Source organism: Dreissena polymorpha, chromosome 15 (assembly GCF_020536995.1).
Source record: "Dreissena polymorpha isolate Duluth1 chromosome 15, UMN_Dpol_1.0, whole genome shotgun sequence".
Classification (NCBI taxonomy): domain Eukaryota; kingdom Metazoa; phylum Mollusca; class Bivalvia; order Myida; family Dreissenidae; genus Dreissena; species Dreissena polymorpha.
In genome coordinates, this window is record NC_068369.1 from 20,908,172 (window position 1) to 20,933,868 (window position 25,697).

General features: G+C 34.6%; 1 protein-coding gene and 1 long non-coding RNA gene across 5 annotated transcripts in view; one reads left to right on the top strand and one right to left on the bottom strand.

The window, feature by feature from the left end:
• Positions 1 to 25,236, bottom strand: part of LOC127859395 (uncharacterized) — a 100,913-nt gene extending 75,677 nt beyond the window's left edge. For all 4 annotated transcript variants that reach the window (XR_008039347.1, XM_052396759.1, XM_052396758.1 and 1 more), the window contains exons 1-2: positions 25,102 to 25,236; positions 20,288 to 20,415 (exon numbers count right to left, since the gene is read on the bottom strand). Coding sequence is in view for 3 of the 4 variants with exons in the window: in XM_052396759.1 (XP_052252719.1) it covers positions 20,288 to 20,415; positions 25,102 to 25,149 (176 nt within the window). In the remaining variant the exon portion in view is untranslated. The remainder of the gene's footprint in view (positions 1 to 20,287; positions 20,416 to 25,101) is intronic.
• On the top strand, positions 3,378 to 17,636 carry LOC127859408 (uncharacterized). Its single transcript, XR_008039360.1, has 3 exons — positions 3,378 to 3,984; positions 16,944 to 17,012; positions 17,347 to 17,636. It is a non-coding gene; the product is annotated as an uncharacterized LOC127859408 (long non-coding RNA).
• Positions 25,237 to 25,697: the final 461 nt, after the last annotated feature.

The window sequence follows — 25,697 nt, forward strand, 5'->3', positions numbered from 1 at the left end:
ACTATTTGAATTAGAAAGCGGACACTGCTGAGGACGCCACCGCCCGCCCGCAGCCGCCCGCCAAGGGTGATCTTATAATACGTCTCATTTTCAAAACGAGCATATAAAAAGGGTTTCAAACCAAAAAAAAATCTCAAAAACATTAATCAATGTCAAAATTCGTAGCAATTAAATTATTCAACTCAACAAATTTAGCATATAGTTGCTTTATCGATAAACATTTGCAGAAAGCATGAACAATGCCCTTTGGATAAAGTGAACAACACAAAATTCTCAATGAATTGTTTAATTGGTCGAGATTCAGGCCACAACTTGGAAAACGTCTTAGCCTTAAGCATCATCAGCCTTTATAACATATGTTCATACATTCATTCCACTTTTATAGTTTGTTCTTTTCTAGTACAATTTAGAGTAATATATAAATAAATTACATTCTGATTTTCCATTTGCACAAAATGGACAAAATTCCTCTTGTTCATTTTTTTTTTTACAAAGCAGATATTCTAATCCCAATCATTCTCCGGCAGCATTAAAACCGAACATGTGATCAGCCATTTAAGTATGTACATTTCCCACGCGCTATCTGTAGTGTAGTTTTGCCACATAAATGAAAAAATTTGACTCCATCAGCGAAATGGTTAGTTACAATTAATTTGGAAGCATTCATGAAATATCTCGAGCCAGTAGTTTATGTCAGAAAGTCAATGCCTTCATGGTCCCGTAACATAAACATTGAACATCAACACTAAATTAAATGTCTATTTGCTGAATATGAGCAAAATGTATGAAACAAAGATCAAGTAGATAAGACGCCATTTATTGCTGAACTAATAATGGTCTGAAACAACATTAATGGTCACTGTGTCCCATCCCATTCCGACACAGAAACACTTTTATTTGAATTACAGCTCATAACAATCTACCTTGTATCGTAAACTACTAGCGAACCTTCAATTATGTACTTCTATTAATTAAGTTGATCAAATAATACTACAATACTGAATAATAAAAATTTAACTCACCTTTACTAATGTCAACCTGTGAATGGCGGCCCTCTATCCGTTGTTGGCTTCTAAAGAGGAAAGAGGAGTGCGCAATGTGACAACCACCTATCGATGCGTGACGGACAAAGTTCTAGACCTTTTATAGCAAAGGTGAAGGTGACTCAAGTGTACTTTAAGTGTAGTCCTAGAGATGCAGCCTTGATCTACAAATCCAACTTAATATTTTGTTCAATCATTTCTTTTTTTAAATAGTGTACCTATTGAATTTTAATTATTAATTATTGAAAGTAATCGTGTGCATATGGAGTAATTGTTGAAATGAATGTATAATGTTTATCTTGTGTAATTGTTGCAATAACTATATGATGTGCATATTATGTAATTGTTGCAATAAATGTATTATGTGCATAAATTGTATTATTGTTGCAATAAATATTAAATGTGCATATTTTGTGTAATTGCTGCAATAAATATGTGATGTGCATATTGTGTAATTGTTGCAATAAATGTATAATGTGCATATATTTGTTTCATCATTTGTTAATATATTTATCTATATATTGTTGTTATATTTGCTGTTATAAATACATTTCATATATATCATATGCAGGGATCATATTTTTTTCTGTTGTGTCGGTCCTAGACCGATTGGGGTCATGAAAGACCGATTGAAAATCCCAAACAGTCGGTCCGATTCTGTTTGCTATTAAAATTCCCCATGTCATGAAATCGATTACACAGTGTAGATGCTAACACACCCTTATGACATTCTTATCTCGATTAGTTGTGATAATCCATTCGCTGCAGTCTCTAAACCGGTCAGGACCGGTTTATTGCACGTCAGACCAAGAATCAACGAGAGCGCCGATGGCGTTAAAAGCATAAGTGCAAGATACAGGGAAGAATGGCGTCACGTGGTATAATGTAGTTCGATATCGCCATCCGCGAATTTCTCAAATCAATAATTTCAAACAATTACCGACTATTTAAATAGATAATCTTTCCATTTATATATTCGTCTGCGTCAAGAATTTGTCGTAAAACTTGTGGTCAGCGTTAGATGCAGACGTGCTCAACAGATTGAGTTCTGAATACAGATTTCTGAATGCAGATTTTTATAGAAACTCCTCACAGCAGTTACTTCCCTTGCTTCACCCGGTCAGTAACTTCTAGTATAAGGGAGGCCACTGCGTAGGAGATTGCGATTTATAGTGCAGATAGAATTGTTTTACGAACGAAATTTGTTTTAGGTTATAAGAAGATTTTTTGACATAAAACGGTCTTAGAAAAATTCACTAAAAACGGTGTCAGCAATATTCTTGGAAGAAAACGTTAGAAAAACGTTTCAAAAAAATTTGGTAAGAATGACCATATACTAAATTAAATAGATATTTTGTCTGATTTTTGATCAGGTAAGGCTTCATAATGGGCAACCGATCGATGTGGATTTTCGAAATGTGGTATATACCATAAGCATAGGTGCGTAAATGCACCTATGCTAAAAACTTGTGAACAGCGGATTAAAGACACATCCGAAAAGACGCGTCTGAATGCACGCGCTGTAACTAAACAAAACGCACCGATACATTTTCCACCAGCGTAATAATCCGGTAATATTACTATGAATGAAAGTCGCGGATCTGATCGACAGAACAGCCGAAAGTTATTTTTATGGGAGGAACTTCACATAAAATAGTACACAAGAAAAATAATATACATTGAATAAATCTATAGTAAAACCGTGTTAGAATCGAAATAATTCGTGTACTTTATACTTTGTTGTTGAATAACTCACGACGGGAAAATTAGATGCGTGGTTTCAAATGCTTGGCTCTCGTGATTAAATCCCTACGCATCAAAACTATCGGCCGTGGGTTATTTGACAACAAATTATTTCTTTATTATTTGGTTTGTTGTTGTCAGTAGCCAACCTACGCACAGACATTTGGTTCAGTGCATGTTTGTAAGCTATTATCGAGTCGACAACAATTTAAAACATCGGTATAGACTTACACAGATTAATAATATTGACAACGATGAAAAAAGTCTGATAAAACTGATACAACAACAAAACAGCACACGAAACAACAATGAAATACCAAATGATAAAACCAGTTGATAAAACTCGTTCCGTTTAAAAAAAATGCTTAAGGGAATTTTACTTGTACATGTATTATACCACCTTCATGAATGGCAAAATCAATGGTATATTTATATTAACGTAATTTGTCATGATTTCGGGTACATGTTCGGATACTTTTCCCCATTTATATCCGGACCGATTGATGTTGCGGGAAAATATGATCCCTGATCATATGATTTTACAGCAAGACAGCAATATTTATAATAATGTGTTATATGTGTGTTATTGTTTATTTGCAGGACGTCTATTGATTCCTTCTTCGGATCAGAATGATTGTATTCCTGAATTAATTTATATTTATGTAACACTGAACTGAAAAGAAATAAGTAAAGAAGAACCCACGACTTTGTGTTTTCCATTTAACCAAATAAACATTTGGAGGAAAAATACATAAAGTTACAATGGCGCCCAACGGGTTGTGACATTCAGTGTTTTTTAATTAAAAGTTAAAGTCAATATTGTAAGTAATTTGGTAATTGCTCATGAACATTTTGAACGAGAAATATACTCGATCTGAGACTTCAAACCAGTTTGAGGAATCCTGCTGGAGGGTTCAACGCACCGTGGCAGGTGATAGTTTAGGGAGCAGCATTCCAGTACGTTAGGACCAGACAAACGGGGTATCGAGGACGAGAACACGGAGCAGCATTCCAGTACGTTAGGACAAGCCAAACAGGGTATCAAGGACGAGAATACGGAGGAATAAACTATAATGTGACACTGAGATGATATTGTGACATTTTGAGGTTAGCAAAGGAACAGTGTGGACTTGGAAATAATTGTGTGACAATTGTGTTTTAATAACAAGTGGCGGACCGACTGCTGTTTCGGGTATTTGTGAGTACCTATTGTTTGATATTGAGCATAATTGGCACATTAAACACACTTTTATTGATTATTTTATGAATTTTATCCTTTTGTCAAATCTGTAATCATTGCACAAGTAAGTTAATTATCATTCCATATTATTTAATAATCCCATTGCACTAACAATTGGTGTAAGCTCTAAAAAAAAAACAAAAAAACTATCCTAACTACATATGAAGCTGTCTTGAACCATTTTTCAGAAACAAAACATCAAATTCCAGAATTGGGGCATGTGCACTAGTGTTCATTATACATGATTGTTTACATATTTGATAAGTGATTATAAGTTGAGAAAAAGTAAATATTTCATTGCAAATATTTGAAGCTGGTATTGTCCAGTATGTTTGCAAAACTCTAGTTAATTTTCATAGATTTTTTTAAAGTTATTAATTTTTTTCAGTAGAACTATTTTTAGTCAGGTGTAGAGATTTTCTTTGGGATTCCACCTGACAGGACTATTTTTGCATATTAATTAGCCCGCCAAGTTTCTAGCGATTTCATTGGTTGACTGACTGAAGTGACTGTGACCTTTTGGGAATTACCGGTCTATAAATAACTTGTCTTAAACTGGTTCCGGTTTAAATAGGAAAAGTACATTCGTGCATCGAATTGAGAAGTGGTTATAAACAAACATTGTTTTAAGGTATTTATGGGTTAATAATTTATAAATTATAGGTATAATAACATTCAATAATAGTTTAACTTCACACTGCCTTGCGTTAAAGAACATTCGTCATTAGGTAGGTAATTAAATTGCAGACGACATATGCGATCAACTTTGCTGAAATTTACAGGTCGGTATTGTGTTGTGTTTAGACTGATAACTGATAAAACTGTTTTGTTTTTGTGTAAAGGTTGTTGCTTGGTACATTGACAGTGAATGTGTATTTAGTATAGAGTTGCCATAGTTATATTAGATTAGTAGAGGCTTTGGTTTCTTGAATGATAATTATTAATTGAACTATTTAAATTGAATTGAAAACTAATTACAACTTTACTGACACTAGTTTCTGTTTACAGTAAACAATTTATTTAATTTATGGACTGCAGTTGGTACTTGTTAATGTTTGGAATAATAGTTTGATTAATTAATAATAAATTAACTTTACTGGTGTTGACAGAAAATAGATTTTGACAATTGTTAATTTAATTGAAATCTCATTTTTTTTACATGTGTTTGCATACTGACAGTGTTTTATATATTGTGTTGTGTTTGTATTTTATAATGTGTAATTAAAATGTTTAAGACACATTTATAAACAGTGATGGGAAACGCTGACAATATTATGTGAATATCTAAAGTGATCTAAAGTGAAAGACATTGACTCTAAGTGACACTAGTTATGTATATGTGACAGTTAAGAAAGTGATTATTTTTGATGACATTTAGTGATTGACGCTTTATTGTGAAAACATTTTGACATAGTGTTTATAACTTGTGTTAGTAATTCCATTTGAGAATAATGGCTTCAAAGAAAAGTGAAATTGAAGAAATTGAGACTGTTGGTGAGGAACAGATAACAACAGCCATCTCAGAAGAAGATAAATTGTTGTTGGATGCATTTCATGCTATGAAATTAAAGAATCCAAAAGTGAATAAGGAACAATCGCTAAAGTTAATGATGGAAGAAGACAACACTGTTTATGAAGATGAACATTGGAACCCGAGTACAATATCAGAGGAGAAAGATGAAGTGAAACAGAAACATCACCTGGCATCATACCATTTCCTTAAACTTTCAAAGTTTTATGGAGATGAGGGAAAAGGAGAGGTCACGTGGCCTACTTTTAAGTTCGAGCTGGAGTCATTGATAGTTGAACAGATATTCAGTGAAGAACAGATCTTGTTAGGACTCAGAAGAGCACTGATGGGCACAGCGGGAGACATCCTGCGAAGATTAGGTCCAAAGGCTAGTGTACAGAAAGTAATCCAGAAATTCGAAAGTACATTTGGAGCAGTAGATACAAAGGAAACAATTTTAAGGAAATTTTATGCCAGTCAACAACTAGACAGTGAAAGCATAGCTGGATATACTTCAAGAGTGGAAGAAATTTATACACAGGCAATAAAGCTAGGAGGCATACAGATGGGAGATGAAGATAGCTTGAAGAGTGTTGTTTATCAAGGTCTTATGAAAGAAATGAAACAAAGAGCAGCTTACAAATTTGACATCATAAGTGATTATGATAAATTTAAAATAGAATTGAGAAAGATTGAACTGGAAATGAAAACTGAAAAACCAGAACAGAAAAAATGCAATGCTGCTGTAAACATTGACGAAAGAAAACAGACAGATATGGCAGAAGTTAAATCTTTATTAGGGAAACTCAACTCAAGAATAGATATCCTGGAAAAAGAAAGAATTCAACTTAAAGAAGAATTGAGACAAATTGCACAACAACCAACGTATCAACAATATGCAGGACAACACCAGCCATTACGCTACAACTTTAATCCAGGCGGGAGAAACAACTTTAACCAAGGAGGAGGAAACAACTTTAACAGAGGAGGAGGAGGTAGAGGTGATGTACCGTACAGGGGATAGGGTCGAGGAAATTTAAGATATCAACCACGAAGGCCGGTTGCTTCTAGAACATTCACGCCAACTTGCTATCATTGCAATGAAAAGGGTCATATGCAAAATGAATGCCCAAAAGTATAGGTGCCTGCAAGGTATAGGGTCAATTGGGGGCACTAAGGTAAAACAAGACCCAAAATTAGTGGGAGAGATAAATGAAGTAAATGTACTAGTAAATAATGTAAATACGCAGGCTTTATTGGATAGCGGTAGTTGTGTCAGCGTCATAGCAGAATCATTATGGAAAGAAAATTTAAAAAATGAATTGAAATCTTTAGACAGTATTTAAATATTGAATGTGCCCATGGACAACAGCTCCCATACATTGGATACATTGAAGCTGAGTTGAAGGTCATTGATGGCCTACCAGAGGCAAAGCCTATTAGCTGTTTGTTTTTGGTTACAGCAGATACCAAAAACTCTATGAAAACTCCAATAATATTAGGGACAAATATACTTGTCGAACTCTTACATGAATGCAAAGAAACATTTGGACATCAATTTTTACAAAAAGCTAAGCTTCACACACCTTGGTTTTTGGCTTTCAGGTGTATGCATCTAAGAGACAAGAAACTTCAACGAAATAATAACAGAATTGCTTTATTAAAACTGGAACTTCAAAAATTATTTTAGGACCGAATGAGTCGAAGGATATATATTGTTACACAGACAAGGATTTTGATTTACAAACAATACCTGCTATGACATCTGATAGTACTGAAAGTGGATAACCTGACTTTGTGAATTACAGTTATGGGAAAAATGGACATGTAATCATCAATGTCTCAAACTTGACTACCAACAGCGTGGTGATTGCACCAAAAACTACTATTTGTTAAATTGCAGCCTGTAGTTATTGCAGATGATGTTTTGAATGAGGAAAAAAAGACAGAAACAAATTTAATTAACAATTTGAAAATTGATGAAAGTAAACAGTTGAATGAGGAACAATTACAAGAAATTAAGAATTTATTACTAACACATGTGGATGTATTTTCTAACAAGAGCACCGCCTTGCGGGTGCAGACCGCTCATCTATTTTCTTTTTAAAGGTGAAGGGACTCTCATTTTCAATCACAAAGGAGGAAGGGGTGGATAGAAGAGGGGTGCATTGTGTGGGGGTGTGGACATTTATTACATTATCTTCCAAAAATGCGAAAAAAAAGGAAAAAAACATAAATTGGGGGGGGGGGGGGGTGAGGTGGGGGGGGATATAGTGTGAGGGTGTGGTGGTAATTTGTGAGATGATCTTAAAAAAAAAAAAAAAATTTAGAGGGGGGGGATTCGGGTGGGGGGAGGGGGGGTGGGGGGGTGTTTCTTGGGTGCGATGGTTGGGCGGTATTTCAAACATAAAATAATCAAAATAAATAGTTTAGTTTTTTAAGCGTTAAAAAAAATGGGGGGGGGGGGGGGGCACGGGCGATGGTTTGGGTGGAGTCTATTATGGTATGTCAGGTAAGAGTAGTTTTGTCACAGTATCAATCAAATCTAATCATAAACAAAGAAGTTATGGCAATTTTAGCAAAATTTAATAATTTGACCTTGAGAGTCAAGGTCATTCAAAGGTCAAGGTAAAATTCAACTTGCCAGGTACAGTAACCTCATGATAGCATGAAAGTATTTGAAGTTTGAAAGCAATAGCCTTGATACTTAAGAAGTAAAGTGGATCGAAACACAAAATTTAACCATATATTCAAAGTTACTAAGTCAAAAAAGGGTCATAATTCCGTAAAAATGACATCCAGAGTTATGCAACTTGTCCTTTTACTGTACCCTTATGATAGTTTGCGAGTGTTCCAAGTATGAAAGCAATATCTATAATACTTTAGGGGTAAAGTGGACCAAAACACAAAACTTAACCAAACTTTCAATTTTCTAAGTATAAAGGGCCCATAATTCCGTCCAAATGCCAGTCAGAGTTACATAACTTTGCCTGCACAGTCCCCTTACGATAGTTAATAATGGTTGCAAGTATGAAAGCAATAGCTTTGATACTGTAGGAATAAAGTGGACCTAAACACAAAACATAACCAAATTTTCAATTTTCTAATTATAAAAAGGGCACATAATTCTGTCAAAATGCCAGTCAGAGTTACATTACTTTGCCTGCACAGTCCCATTATGATAGTTAGTAAGTGTTTCAAGTATTAAAGCAATAGCTTTGATACTTAAGGAATAAAATGGACCTAAACACAAAACTTAACCAAAATTTTCAATTTTCTAAGTATAAAAAGGGCACATAATTCTGTCAAAATGCATGCCAGAGTTATCTAACTTTGCCTGCCCAGTCCCCTCATGATAGTAAGTAAGTGTACCAAGTTTGAATGCAATAGCATTGATACTTTCTGAAAAAAGTGGACCTAAACGCAAAACTTGACCAAAATTGTCAATTTTCTAAGTATAAAAAGGGCACATAATTCAGTCAAAATGCACACCAGAGTTATCTAACTTTGCCTGTCCAGTCCCCTCATGATAGTAAGTAAGTGTACCAAGTTTGAATGCAATAGCATTGATACTTTCTGAGAAAAGTGGACCTAAACGCAAAACTTAACCGGACGCCGACGCAGACGCCGACGCCAAGGTGATGACAATAGCTCATAATTTTTTTTCAAAAAAAAGATGAGCTAAAAATGATACAAGTTTGCCTTAACACTACTTGTCAATCTGAGTATTGGGGTACTAGAAAACTAAAAATGTGTCTGACTTACTACTCATGACGTATACATGACAATAGCCCCACAGTCCACTTTTGTTTGAAAGCTCCACTTATGTATAACAAGAGGGCCTGAAAGGCCCAAAGTCGCTCACCTGAGATTCAAAGGAACTGACCTGTTCTGTACAGCCCAAGATGTCATTATAACAAAATGTTCTTACCAACTTTCATGACTAGTGCACACCCTGGCAGCCACGTTTTTCAACAAACCAGAATCATTTTCATACACGTACAAGATATCATTTAAACAAATATACTGACAAAGTTTCATGACGATTCATAAGTCATATAATGAAAAATGCCCCGCCCACTGGTGGCCATGTTTTTCAAGCAACTGGAACCATTTTCGAACTTGTCCAAAATATCATTGGGACAAATCTTCTGACAAAGTTTCATGATGATCGTACAATAAATATGGCTTCTAGACTGTTAACAAGGTTTAACTATAGCTATATAAGGAAAAATGCCACGCCCTCTTGGCGGCCATATTTTTGCACCAACCGGAACCATTTACGAACTCATCCAAGATATCATTGGGACAAATCATCTGACCAAGTTTCATGATGATCAGACAATAAATGTGGCCTCTAGAGTGTTAACAAGATTTTACTAAAGCATGATATATAGCCATATTAGGAAAAATGCCCCACCCCCTGGTGGCCATGTTTTTTAAGCAACCGAAACCATTTTCGAACTCATCCAAGATATCATTAGGACAAATCTTCTGACGAAGTTTCAAGAAGATTGGAAAATAAATGTGGCCTCTAGAGTGTTAATAAGGTTTTACTATAGCCATAAAAGGAAAAATGCCCCACCCCCTGCGGCCATGTTTTTCAACCAACCGACATCATTTTCGAACTCGTCCAAGATATTATTGGGATAAATCTTCTGACCAAGTTTTATGAGGATCAGACGATAAATGTGGCCTCTAGAGTGTTAACAAGATATTACTATAGCCATATAAGGAAAAATGCCCCGCCCCTTGGCAGCCATGTTTTTCAAGCAAATGTAGGGGGTGGGGGGTGGGTGGGGGGGGTGGGGATTCTTGGGTGCGATGGTTGGACGGTATTTCAAACATAAAATAATAAAAATAAATATTTGTGTTTTGTAACCGTTTCAAAAAACATAAATTGGGGGGGGGGTGAGGGTGGGGGGGGTATAGTGTGAGGGTGTGGTGGTAATTTGTGAGATGATCTTAAAAAAAAAAAAAAAAAAATTAAGGGGGGGGGGATTTGGGTGGGGGGTGGGGGGAGGGGGGGGTGTTTCTTGGGTGCGATGGTTGGACGGTATTTCAAACATAAAATAATCAAAATAAATAGTTTAGTTTTTTAACCGTTAAAAAAAAATGGGGGGGGAGGGGGGGGGGGGCACGGGCGATAGTTTGGGTTGAGTCTATTATGGTATGTCAGGTAAGAGTAGTTTTGTCAAAGTATCAATCAAATCTAATCATAAACAAAGAAGTTATGGCAATTTTAGCAAAATTTAATAATTTGACCTTGAGAGTCAAAGTCATTCAAAGGTCAAGGTAAAATTCAACTTGCCAGGTACAGTAACCTCATGATAGCATGAAAGTATTTGAAGTTTGAAAGCAATAGACTTGATACTTAAGAAGTAAAGTGGATCGAAACACAAAATTTAACCATATATTCAAAGTTACTAAGTCAAAAAAGGGCCATAATTCCGTAAAAATGACATCCAGAGTTATGCAACTTGTCCTTTTAACTGTACCCTTATGATAGTTTGCGAGTGTTCCAAGTATGAAAGCAATATCTATAATACTTTAGGGGTAAAGTGGACCAAAACACAAAACTTAACCAAACTTTCAATTTTCTAAGTATAAAGGGCCCATAATTCCGTCCAAATGCCAGTCAGAGTTACATAACTTTGCCTGCACAGTCCCCTTACGATAGTTAATAATGGTTGCAAGTATGAAAGCAATAGCTTTGATACTGTAGGAATAAAGTGGACCTAAACACAAAACATAACCAAATTTTCAATTTTCTAAGTATAAAAAGGGCACATAATTCTGTCAAAATGCCAGTCAGAGTTACATTACTTTGCCTGCACAGTCCCATTATGATAGTTAGTAAGTGTTTCAAGTATGAAAGCAATAGCTTTGATACTTAAGGAATAAAATGGACCTAAACACAAAACTTAACCAAAATTTTCAATTTTCTAAGTATAAAAAGGGCACATAATTCTGTCAAAATGCATGCCAGAGTTATCTAACTTTGCCTGCCCAGTCCCCTCATTATAGTAAGTAAGTGTACCAAGTTTGAATGCAATAGCATTGATACTTTCTGAAAAAAGTGGACCTAAACGCAAAACTTAACCAAAACTGTCAATTTTCTAAGTATAAAAAGGGCACATAATTCAGTCAAAATGCACACCAGAGTTATCTTACTTTGCCTGTCCAGTGCCCTCGTGATAGTAAGTAAGTGTACCAAGTTTGAATGCAATAGCATTGATACTTTCTGAGAAAAGTGGACCTAAACGCAAAACTTAACCGGACGCCGACGCAGACGCCGACGCAGACGCCGACGCCAAGGTGATGACAATAGCTCATAATTTTTTTTCAAAAAATAGATGAGCTAAAAATGAAGAGGATATTAGAAATTGTAACTTAATCAATCACAGGATTGATTTGATTGATAATACACCTTTTAAGCAGAGACACAGACGCATACCACCAGGGATGGTTGATGAGATAAGGAATCTTCAATGAACAGTTATTATCAGCTGGCGTCATAAGAAAATCAAAGTCACCATATAGTTCTAATGTAGTACTTGTCAGAAAAAAGAATGGTTCTTTGCATATGTGTGTTGATTATAGGCAGTTAAATAATATTTCAGTGAAAGATGCCTATGCACTTCCTAGAATAGAAGAAGTGTTTGATGTATTAAATGGTGCCAAGTATTTTTCAATTATAGACATGAAGTCTGGCTACCACCAGGTAGAAATAGAAGAACAGCATAAAGAGCGGACAGCTTTCACAGTAGGACCATTAGGTTTCTATGAGTTTAACAAGATGCCTTTTGGTCTTTCAAATAGTCCAGCTACGTATCAGAGGCTTATGGAGGCATGTCTTGGAGATTTAAACATGAAAATCTGTATAATTTATTTGGATGATTTGATAATATTTTCAGATTCATATGAGCAACATATTCAACGTCTTGACCAAGTTTTGACCAGACTAGCAGAATGTAATTTGAAATTAGCAGCAGACAAGTGTCATTTCTTTCAAACTAAAGTACTTTTTCTTGGTCATGTAGTCAGCAGTAAAGGCATTGAGACAGACCCTGCAAAGATAGAGAAGATAAAGAACTGGCCTACTTCTCGTAACGCAGATGAGTTGAGATCTTTTAATGCATTTGCCGGTTACTATCGAAGATTTATAAAAGACTTTTCAAAGATAACCAAACCATTAAGTGACTTATTACCTCCATCATCAATTAAGAAAGGCTCAAAGAAAATGCAGAAAACATGGACATGGACTGAAACTGAACAAAATATTTTTGATAACTTGAAAACAGTATTAAGTTCACCACCAATTTTAGCTTATCCTGACTTTTCTAAGAAATTTGAGTTGCACACTGATGCTAGTGGAACAGGACTTGGAGCTGTGTTGTACCTAGATGGTAAAGTTATTGCCTTTGCAAGCATGTCATTGACCTGATCAGAAAAGAATTACTCAGCCTTTAAGTTGGAATTTCTAGCACTCAAATGGTCAGTTACAGAAAAGTTTAAAGATTATTTAGCAATACAACATTTCCTAGTTTATACCGACAACAACCCACTTTCTTATGTTCTGACTTCTGCAAAATTGGACGCTACCGGTCAAAGATGGGCATCAGCATTGGGAGAATTTAATTTTGAAATACAATATAGACCAGGATTGAGAAATGCAGATGCAGATGGAATGAGTAGATACCCACATGAACGTATCAAGGATGGAAACTCAGAAGAAGTCATTAAAATTGATGATCTCACAGTTAAAGTCATTTGTGGTTCTACTGACAAACCACCATACATTGAGACAATCACATGTAATGTGAACATAGTGGAGGCTACTGATATGCCTGGCCAGCCCATGGCACAAGTTGAAATGAGGCAGATAAGAACTGCTCAGAGAAATGATTGGTTAATTGAAAGGTGGAGAAGAGCAGTTATTGATCAGGTTTTGCCAAACATTCATCAATATAACACAAAAGAGGACAAATGTATGAGAAAACAATTTAATAATTTCAAAATGATAAGAGGAATACTGTATAGGGAAATTAAAGATAATGACAAAACATTGAGACAGTTGGTTTTACCATCTATATTTAGAAAAGATGTGTTACTAGGATTACATGATCAGATTGGTCATCCAGGGAGAGACAGGACATTGTCTTTATTAAAAGAGAGGTATTACTGGCCAAACATGACCTCAGAGGTGGAAGCTTGGGTCTCAAAGTGTGACAGATGCCTCAGAAGAAAAACATCCACAAACATTAGAAGTGAACTTGTAAACATTGTGACAACATATCCATTAGAATTAGTGTCTATGGATTATTTCACATTAGAACCTTCAAAAGGATATGGTAATATATTGGTTATCACAGACCACTTCACAAAATATGCATTGGCTATTCCAACGCGCAATCAAACAGCAAAAACAACAGCTGAAGCGTTCTATAATAATTTTATTGTAAATTATGGTATCCCTACAACACTTCACACTGATCAAGGGGCTAACTTTGAGTCAGATTTGATAAAGGAATTATGTAATTTGATGGGGATAAAGAAATCAAGAACAACACCAAACCACCCAATGGGTAATGGTTGCACAGAATGGTGGAACCGAACATTACTTAACATGCTTGGTACACTGGATCCTGATAGGAAGCCAAATTGGAAAGCGCATATTCCATCTTTGGTTTACGCTTACAATTGTACCCAACATGAAAGCACTTAAGTGTCGCCTTTTGAGTTGATGTTCGGAAGAACGCCTAAACAACCAATTGATTCATTATTTGAAGCTGTTGATATCGACCGTAAGACAAATCAGGCATCTAAGGAGTATTTAGATCAGTTGAGAAATAGGTTAAAGCACTCACATGAAGTGGCAAAACAGTATGCAGATACTGCAAGAGATAAGCAAAAATCTGAGTATGACAAGAAAGCTAAAGCAGCTTAACTGTTTGTTGGAGACAAAGTTTTATTAAAGACTCTGTTTCACGAAAATAAACACAAAATAGCAGACAAGTTTGAAATGGACACTTACACAGTAATTGAACAGCCAAGGGAGGATATTCCTGTGTACAGGATAAGGTCACAGGCTGGAATGGAACGTACTATACATGGCAATCATTTGTACCCAATAGAACATGGTGATGACAGAAGACAATATGTTAATGTAGAGGTTATTTCTGGACTAGTAGATGGACATGTCAAAGCAGTTCCAAAGGATAGTCAGAAAGTAGATGGGGGAGATATAGATATGATAGTAGAAAACAAAGAAGATAGTGACGTCACGGATAAGGTATGTGATAGTAATGGTCATGTTAAAGAATGTGATCAAGGAAATAGAGATGATGAAGATGATGATGACGATGATGATGATGATTGTGTACTTTGTACACATGATAGTAGAAAAGCCCATAAGTATGAGGCAAAGAAATCTTGTCTAGGTAGTTTAAATAAACACCAGGATGCGCATCCTAAACCAAAACCTAGAGTTAGTTTGAAAAGCGGTACCAGTATGAATTTTCAAGGTCAAGGTAGTCAGACAGACAACCAGGTTCAGCCTTTAGTAGATATTATAGCAAATCATAGAGAAGCATTGGAGAATAGAGGTAGTGCTAGTGAAGTACAAGTAGATGTCCATGCAGGACTGGGTACAGATGATATTGAACAGATGAGTGAAGGTGAAATACAGGCTCATCCTAAGCCTTTACCACGAAAGTCTACAAGGATTAAAAAGCCACCAGTTAGATATCGTGATTATCAGATAAGTCAAATGGTTTTAAGACCAAGAAACTACAAGGTTCATGCATTAGAAGTTATGGTATCTTCAGGTGTATTAGATGAACTTGATTCGGATGTTGTAAATAGCATAGTAAAAGCCGTTATGCAGTGAGCAATTATATGAAGTCATATAATATTTTTCTATGTTTTATTTATGTTTTTACTAGTATATCTATATGACATTTTTTTGAGAATTTATTTACCTTATTTTGTGAATGGTATATCTATTTAAATGAAATAGATGTTGTACTAAGTATTAGTATTGTACATTGATAGCAAAGAGACATGACATGTTCATTGATTGAACTCATGGAACAGGTAAGTATGTAACATTATTTATCTTTAATTGGGCAGTACAATTAGACCGAGTTAGTGGGCAAGGTAAAATATGATGTCATAAATGTAAATGTATATACCTATTATTTTATCTTCTTTTAGTAGTCAATGTGGGTCCAGAGATTTGTTTTAGTTGAATGTTAAATGGGCTGTGTTGTGAATATATGACCATTGACAAAGGACATTCCTAGACTAATGACAGTAGGTTTAGTATCGTGAGGACACGATCTTTTGTCAAAGGGGGGCCGAATATAGGCGATTTTATTTTTGAATGACAGTTTGGTTATTCTAGAATGGTTATTTGACATACTGGTTGAATACAACTGTATCTTTGATGGAGATTGTAGTTATATTTATTTTCTGACTAAATGACGAGACGTCATTTAACGGACAGGGGGAGTATGCAGTGATTTTTTTTGCTCAAATTTACAGCCGATTTTCGGCTGCTTTTCAATCGCTAAAATACACATTTTTTCCCCAAAATCTGACCAAAATTTCCCAAAAAAAGCCCAACTTCCAAAAAAAAAAAAAAAATTTTTTTTTTTTTTAGAAAGAAGTCTCATATAACTTAATTATGATTTCTTAAATCTAGGTCTCAACTTAATTTTTTAAATATCTTACAAAATATATAACTTGAATTTAGTCATTTTTGTCCATAAATCATTCCCAAACTTGCCACTTTTATTGATAAAAAAAATCCCAATTTGACCAGACTCCTTTTCTAGAAAACTCCCTGAACATGCACTAAAATAATATCACTTCTGTTACTTATAATCCTATTTATAATGCTTAATTTTTCCCAATAACATGGTTTATCGCGCTATTTTTCCCAATTTCACGGTTTATCGCGCTAATTTTCCCAATTCAAATGGCACAGGCTGTAACAAATTAAAGCAAAAAAAATCACTGGTATGTGACAGGGTGGATTTCACATCAAAATTTTAGTATAGTTGTATGTAACCTGTTTTATGTGGTTACGTCTTTTGTGTAATGTAAGGTATTGTTTCACGAGCTCGCGCGCCAGAACAAATATGTCAAGAGACTAGTGAACATCTGTCAACTTTAAACTTCTTTAAATTATTAGGTATCATTATACAATAGGTATGTACAAATGTGTAAATAAGTAATTACTGATTGTAATGCTGTTGCACATGCTTGTTAACTGTCATAAAGATTTATTTAAGATCAGCAATTTAACGTATTTATGAGATTTGTAATTCTTCTATGGTTCAAGATGGTTTCTATTTAAAATCACATTTTCCTTTATTAATATGTGTGCACTTTTTAACAGCTTGCAGAGTAACATCACTTGCGGACACGGATTCGGAAGAAGCTCTGCGACGCCAGATTCCATAAATTTGTGAGTAAATGTGTGTTGAACTGTGTATATGTATGTAGGTGTTTCATATGTGTATTTGTGTTTTGAGATATGTATTTGGATGTCTAGGTCATTCAGTCGGTCTGGTCGCCACAACATTATTCTTGATGGACAGATATTTTATTCTGTAATTAATCTTATGTTGTAATTAGTACTAATGCGTCAAATGATTGTTTCATCATTTGTTAATATATTTATCTATATATTGTTGTTATATTTGCTGTTATAAATACTTTTCATATATATCATATGATTTTACAGCAAGACAGCGATATTTATAATAATGTGTTATATGTGTGTTATTTTTTATTTGCAGGACGTCTATTGATTCCTTCTTCTGATCAGAATGATTGTATTCCTGAATTAATTTATATTTATGTAACACTGAACTGAAAAGAAATAAGTAAAGAAGAACCCACGACTATGTGTTTTCCATTTAACCAAATAAACATTTGGAGGAAAAATACATAAAGTTACAAACATATAACTACTTGAAAAAAATCTATTGTTATGTGTTTTATGATACATTTTAATGTCTGTTAATTTCTTCATGTAATTATGATAAATTGTTTCCATAAATTAGTATCCATGTGCTATGCTAAAAAAAGCCTAATAAAATAATAAATATTAATGTATAATGAAAGAAGACTTTCTTTGTTGCCATTATACATTCCAATAAATTGTTTATATGTACTTGTTTATTTCATGCGATTCATAAGCAATGTTGTAAGTTTTACATAACTCATATTACAGCTAATGATATTATTTAATTGTATCAAAGTTCTTCTCACAACCTCATAAGAGTAAAGCAAATGAATGCCTTTCTAGCAATTTATCAACAATAATTGCACATGATCATTGAACTTTAACAAGAGCACCTCCTTTCGGATGCAGACCGCTCATCTATTTTCTTTTTAAAGGTGAAGAGACTCTCAATTTCAATCACAAAGGAGGGAGGGGTGGAGTGAAGAGGGGTGTATAGTGTGGGGGTGTGGACATTTATTACATTATCTTCCAAAAATGCGGAAAAAAAAATGCAAAAAAAAAAATTGCAAAAAAATAAAAATTGGGGGTGGGGGATTCTTGGGTGCGATGGTTGGACAGTATTTCAAAAATAAAATAATAAATAAAAAAAATTGTGTTTTTTAACTGTTTCAAAAAAATAATTTGGGGGGGGGGGGTTGAGAGGGGTGGGGGGGGGTATAGTGTGAGGGTGTGGTTGTCATTTGTGAGATGATCTTAAAAAAAAAAATTAGGGGGGGGGATTCGGATGGAGGGAAGGGGGGGAGGGCACAGGGGATGTTTCGGGTGGAGTCTATTGTGGTATGTCAGGTAAGAGTAGTCTTGTCAAAGTATCAATCAAATCTAATCATAAATAAAGAAGTTATGGCAATTTTAGCAAAATTTAATAATTTGACCCTGAGAGTCAAGGTCATTCAAAGGTCAAGGTAAAATTCAACTTGCCAGGTACAGTTACCTCATGAAAGCATGAAAGTATTTGAGTTTGAAAGCAATAGCCTTGATACTTAAGAAGTAAAGTGGATCGAAACATAAAATTTAACCATATATTCAAAGTTACTAAGTCAAAAAAGGGCCATAATTCCGTAAAAATGACAACCAGAGTTATGCAACTTGTCCTTTTACTGTACCCTTATGATAGTTTGCGAGTGTTCCAAGTATGAAAGCAATATCTATGATACTATAGGGGTAAAGCTGACCAAAACACAAAACTTAGCAAAATTTTCAATTTTCTAAGTATAAAGGGCCCATAATTCCATCCAAATGCCAGCCAGAGTTACACAACTTTGCCTGCACAGTCCCCTTATGATAGTTAATAAGTGTTGCAAGTATAAAAGCAATAGCTTTGATACTGTAGGAATAAAATGGACCTAAACACAAAACTTAACCAAAATTTTCAATTTTCTAAGTATAAAAAGGGCACATAATTCTGTCAAAATGCCAGTCAGAGTTACATAACTTTGCCTGCCCAGTCCCCTTATGATAGTAAGTAAGTGTACCAAGTTTGAATGCTATAGCATTGATACTTTCTGAGAAAAGTGGACCTAAACGCAAAACTTAACCGGACACCGACGCCAAGGTGATGACAATAGCTCATAATTTAAAAAAAATAAAATAGATGAGCTAAAAAAGCAAGATTTACAAGCAAAATTCACCACTAGTGGCCATAATTCAATTGCCCTAGCAGGGGAACTGCTTTGTATGGAATCTCTCATGATTGTGTTGTTACTTAAAATAGGGATTAGAGCAAAGGTAGTAAAAATAGAGATTCCTGAGACATATTCAAAACAAGAAACCGTCAGAGATGGGAGATGCTCCCCAAAGTTTTTTTTTGTCACAATATTGCACTATATATTCAGATAAAAGGAAACGTCTTGAGGGCACAGTAGTTGGGGGGACAAGAATTTTTTTATAGAAAATTTCAAAGGGCCACAACTAAGTGAAAAATCATCCAACCAGAACCCGCTGATAATATGCACCTCTCCTCTTGGTAGTGAAGCTTCCCATAACGTTTCATTGAATTCCGGTCATTAGTTGCTGACGAATAGCCCGGACAAAAATTGTGCACGGACGGACACACAGACACACGGACAGACAGACGAAGCAGCGACTATATGCTCCGCCCAAAATAAATTTTGGGGGAGCATAAATACGTTATTGATATTTTCAAATTTCATTATTGATATGTTCAAACCGTTGGTTGGAAGACAGTAAAGATTACTTATTATGATAGCCAAAGGGCTAAATTTTGATTGCATCTTTCTTGAGCAGCAGGTTTAAAATTCAAGTTTAAATGCAAAAACAAACCTAATCATTAACAGGTACCTACATAAGAAAAAATAACACAATGAATCGTTATAGGTATTAGCTCTTAAAAATTAATGGAGACAAGTTAGTATAGCTGTATGTTATGTATTACTGAGAATGCGTTGTAATGTGCTCATACAATCAATAAACTGCCTTACATTGTTTTGCTTGTATAGAAATATTAACTGTCAAATGGCGCATCTTTGATTGATTTGCTTCCATTGCTTTTTTGTTATTTATAATAGTAAGCTATATGATACACAATTATGCTACAGATCAATAACCTTTAACATTGAAACAATTTCCATGCACTGTAATTAAAATTGTTCTCTTTTTCTGTTGACAAGAAGACAGGATAATATGCTTATAAGACTGTAAATAAAGCCCTGTCTTACAATATCTGCTTTGGATTTCCAAGCCCATGCACATACCTATTGCCAACAAGGTCTTGGTCATCGGCACTTCCCATGGAAAGGATATGGGATACCCAACTCGTCTCAACATCATCCATTTCCTCTTTTGAACAGGCTGTGTAGTCAGTGAATGAGCGAAGACATTCCTTAAGGAAAACAAAGAATAAGCTAATGTATATTATGTATCCCTTTCCACCATAAGAAGCAAAGTATAAATGGCTTTTGCAACCAGCATAAAACCATTACAGCCTGCGAGTCACTAGTCACGTTTTACGCGTTTTGCTGCTCATCAGTATCTAAGGGATGGAAATGAAGCCTTTAAAACTTGAATCTAGTATTAGAAAGGTCTTTAATTAAATGTAACTTTCTAGGGGACCACACATGCGTCAAAATACGTATGTAAGTGGTAAGGAGCTAAGCATGTTTGTCTTGGCATTTACCTCACAAATAATAAGTCAAGTAGAAAACTTTTTTATTTTTGGTGTTGATCCAGATTAACAATCAATATTTTTAAAAGCGGCATAATGACAATATAATACCCATATAATTTTCAAAAATATTGTTAAGCTTTCGTATGCATTTATTTAATGGTTGCTTAACATATGTTTCAGTTTTATAAACACTCCGTAAGATATTTATTTTTTTGGCCTAACTGTCTAACCCATGCTTAAACTTATATTTAAAGCCTATAGAATGTTGTAAAAAAATATTGACAGTTAACCTAAATGAATAATTTATATTTATATTTCATTGTCTGTTTTGAATGTTATCCCTAAAAATATTGGCTACATTCTGGAGACCTTATTGAACAAATCCTAATATTTAATTGTCTGTTTTGAGGGACATCCCCAAAATATTGGCAAAATCCAGTAGACCTAAATGAACAAATCCTAATATTTAATTTGCTGTTTTTAGGGTAATGCCCAAGCTATTTTGAGGGAAATCCCCCCCCCCCTCTAAAAAAAGACTATATCCAGAAGACCTAAATGAACACATTCTAATATTGGATTGGCTTTTTTAATTGAAATCTGTCAACTTATTGGCTATATCCAGTAGACCTAAATGAACAAATCCTTATATTTAATATGAGTGTTTTCAAGGATATTCCCAAAAATATGGGCTTTGTCCTGGAAGAGACCTGTCAGTGAACAAATCATTAACTATTAAAATGGCTGTTTTGAGGGAAATCCCACAAAATATTGGCTAAATCAAATGAAACAAGGATATCAGTAAAACTGATGGATGCTCCCCAATGATGCTTTGTCGATATATGATTTAATTGTGTGGAAAAAAGTGTGACCTTGAGAAAATCTATTATAAGCCTCAGTGACCTTGACCCCAGTGACCTCAAACCTCATCAAAAAGGTAGAGGTCCATGCAATTTACCTACATCCCAAATATATAAGAGATCGATCAAATATTGAAGACGCTATGAGAAACTGTAACCAAAGTGTGACCTTAAGAAAATCTATTATTTGCCTCGGTGACCTTGACCCCAGAGACCTCAAACCTCATCAAAAGGTAGAGGTCAATGCAATGTACCTAAATGCAAAATATGTAAGAGATAGGTAAAGTATTGAAGGCCCTATAAGAAACTGTAACAAAGGCGTGACAGAAAATCTATTATTAGCCTCGGTGACCTTGACACCAGTGACCTCAAACCTCATCAAAAGGTAGAGGTCCATGCAAGGTACCTACATGGCAAATATGTAAGAGATTGGTTAAGTATTGAAGGCCCTATGAGAAACTGTAACAAAAGCGTGACGGAAAATCTATTATTAGCCTCGGCGACCTTGACCCCAGTGACCTCAACCTCATCAAAAGGTAGAGGTCCATGCAAGATACCTACGTTCAAATATGTAAGAGATCGGTAAAGTATTAAAGGCGCTATTAGAAACTGTAACAAAAGCGTGACAGAAAATCTATTATTAGCCTCGGTGACCTTGACCTTATACCCAGTGACCTGAAACCTCATCAAAAAGTAGAGGTCCATGCAAGATACCTACATGCCAAATATGAAAGAGATTGGTAAAGTATTGAAGGCCTTATGAGAAACTGTAACAAAAGTGTGACGGAAAATCTATTATTAGCCTCTGTGACCTTGACTTTGAACCCAGTGACCTGAAACCTCATCAAAAGGAAGAGGTCCGTGCAAGGTACCTACATGCCAAATATGTAATAGATTGGTAAAGTATTGAAGGCGCTTTGAGAAACGGTAACAAAAGTGTGATGGCAGGAAGTAAGGAAGGACAAACTGGCAACTATATGCTCCGCCAAAATTTTATTTCGGGGAGCATACAAATCCTGAGGGAAATACCCCAGCTGTTATGAGAGAAATCCCCCCAAATTTTGGCAATATCCAGGAGACCTAAATGAACGAATCCGAATATTATCTTGGCTGTTTTCAGGGAAATCGACCCCCCCACCCAAAACCCCACCCCCCCAAAAACAGAGGAAAAATCCCTTGTCTGTTTTGAAAATATGGAGTATAGCTTAATTTATAATGTGCAGAAAGCCTTACAATGTTGCACAAATACGACACATAAACCCTAATTTTTGTTGGATAAAACACTTGAAATCACAGAAAATGCTCTTTTTTATGGAAATATTTAAATGCTTTACTGTTTTTACTGTAACTAATGCACTGACACTATGCAAAATGTGCACACTTTCTTTTGATGCAGTAAAGTCTCTCTCGCAGCATTTAAGGGTTAGTGCTCTGTCAATCTATCTTTCAAGTATCTTTCAAGTATATAGTCATAAGAAGCCGGAATGGGCTATCAATAAAATGTTTTCAAGAGCGACAATAAGTGGACACAATTATTGTTGTTTATAATAAGTATTAATGTTCAATGCCTTAAGAATATTGAATCTATTGACATATACATCATATAAAACCTACTGAAAAATGACCTACCAGTATATTTGCACCATGAACAATAAATTACTGCAATAGTATAGTAAAATAAATTATTGAGATTTGATTAGAGGATGATCGTTAACTTATCAAACAACACATTTGATCTGTTCATACCCACATGTATGTGAAGAACTTTCCTTTATTTCCTCTTTTGCTTCTTTTTTTGTTTAATAAACAAATGGATTGTCTACAGAAATTATATAATCACATGAAAGTTAAATCAAGGAAGATGTTCCAATTAATGCATAAACCATATGAAAAGTACATAATAAAATAAACTAAATTAATGCTGCAAGGTAGATTAAAGATTGTCCAATGAAGCATCTTCTAGTTTTTAATTTTAACTAAATGTAATTATGTGTAATTTGAGTCCACTTTCAACCCATGTGTTAATCAAAATTAACGCCAAATATCTTTTTAAAAGATATTTCTTGTTATATTTATAAAACTTTAGTCTCTGGAACACTTTGAGGATGTGGGAAAGTCATAGATTGGTAAAATCCAAAGTATGAATGAAACATACAGGGGGCCAAGCTATTATAAATGACTCATTTTTAAAGGCATGTCTCAGTTTGAATTCCACTGATTTGTATAAAAAAATTGTGGCAGTAGAAATATTTTCTTTCAAGGTTTCATCAATGTATTAGTGTTACAAGAAATATTTATGGTTGTAACGGAATATGTGCAGTGTTAAATATGTCTCTACATTTAGGGGAATGCCATTGATCAAATATACCCTTGTACAAAATTCTTACTCTGAACTTTTATTGGGACATGCTTAAATATTACCAGGGTTTTTTATCTGATTTTGGGGAAAGGGCCTGGCCTTTTTTGAGGGGGAAAAAAATCGCGCGAAATGCCGGATTTTGGGGAAAAAATCACGCGAAACGCCAGATTTTGGGGAAAATAAGGAAAGTCTTAAATAATCAATTTAACATATTTTGCTGTTTTTAGAACAAATTAAAGGCAACAGATAATTTAATTATGCAATATGTTATATTTTCTACACTGAATCAGGTTAACTTATGTATTAAAAGTAAAAAAAAAAAAATTTTTTTTTTTTTAAGGGGAAAAAATTGAAGTCTGGGGGAAAATTTACCAGCTGAGGGGAAAAAAAATCTGAGGGGAAAGGGCTATTTGGGCGGGTCCCAAAGAAGGAAAAAAAGCCCTGATTACCCAACTGCCAAGTGTCCTCTTAAAATAAGTACCCAACAATATGCTACCTAAAATTAATAGGTAAAAAATTTTAAGTTTGGTAATGTTGTTTATGTATAACTGTTCACATCACTTTATATGTATTTATGCCATGCCTTTTGCAATGCATTCCAAAAATAAAGTTGAGGAGTCAGTCTTCTCAACAGCAATCAATCCCGTATATTCTGTACTCATTATATTAAATAAATGTTTATATTGTGTTGTTTTTTAATCTTTTGTAAGAACTTTGAAAAACATAAAACAAATTATCAAAACAGAATTCCTAGAAAAACAACAACAGAGAAATAGTTATCTCATAATCTGGTGACAACAGGATATATTTAAACTAATGACTATCTTAGGTGGCTAAGTTTCATTTGATAACAAAATGTCAAGGGAAGTAACACAAAATTAGCCCAGTGCCTTTTACTTTAATTACTGCCCTTACTTTACATTAAACTTTTGGTTGGTTTTGAAGTTCATTATAAATAATCAATTTTCATAAACTGTCATATGTGTACAACTCATTATTAACAAATTTTAATTTAAAACAACAACAAAAACATAACTTTTGAAATTTTGTTACATAAAGTATGTGTGTACAGTATATGATTTTTTTGTGCGGGTCCCTATGTGTACAATAATGACTATTGATGCTTCTGGGAAAACTCGACCCTTGATTCCCCTCATAACGACACAAATCTTGTACAACACGTACCATTTCCAGCTGCATTAAAGTAAAAAATGTCGCAGAGATTACATCCATAACATTTGATATATATTCGTTCTGAAAAAGCCATCTCTACGCGGAATTGCATTCGAGCGCGAGGAAATCGTGCCTAGCCGAATGTAGGTGCGATTGTCGAGTTGATAAGGTCAAATACTATATATTTTCCCCATTACAATACCTTTTTAAGGCCATTCTATGGCAAGCGGAATCGATTAATGCAATAAAAAAGATATGTCAAATACGAACCAAGAAAGAACATGACACAAATCAAAATCGACTGTTTTTTCCCACTTTTTTGTACGGACCGTTTTCTAGTGAAATGTAACTTTTTTCACTATTTTTTTTACTATAGTCTCTAACTTACATATTTTAGGGATTCATTAGTGAAGTCCTATCCATGCCCTATCACTATTTCCAAAAGATAAAACCAGAACAATAGTTTAAAGTGTAAAACATGACTTCGAGTAAACTAATGTATATTTTTACATCGCCTATATGCCACAATTATTTAGTATAATGTAACGCGCGCTTAAAATCATAGAAACACGTAATCTCTATAACACGACTTACGGCGTTGAAAGTGA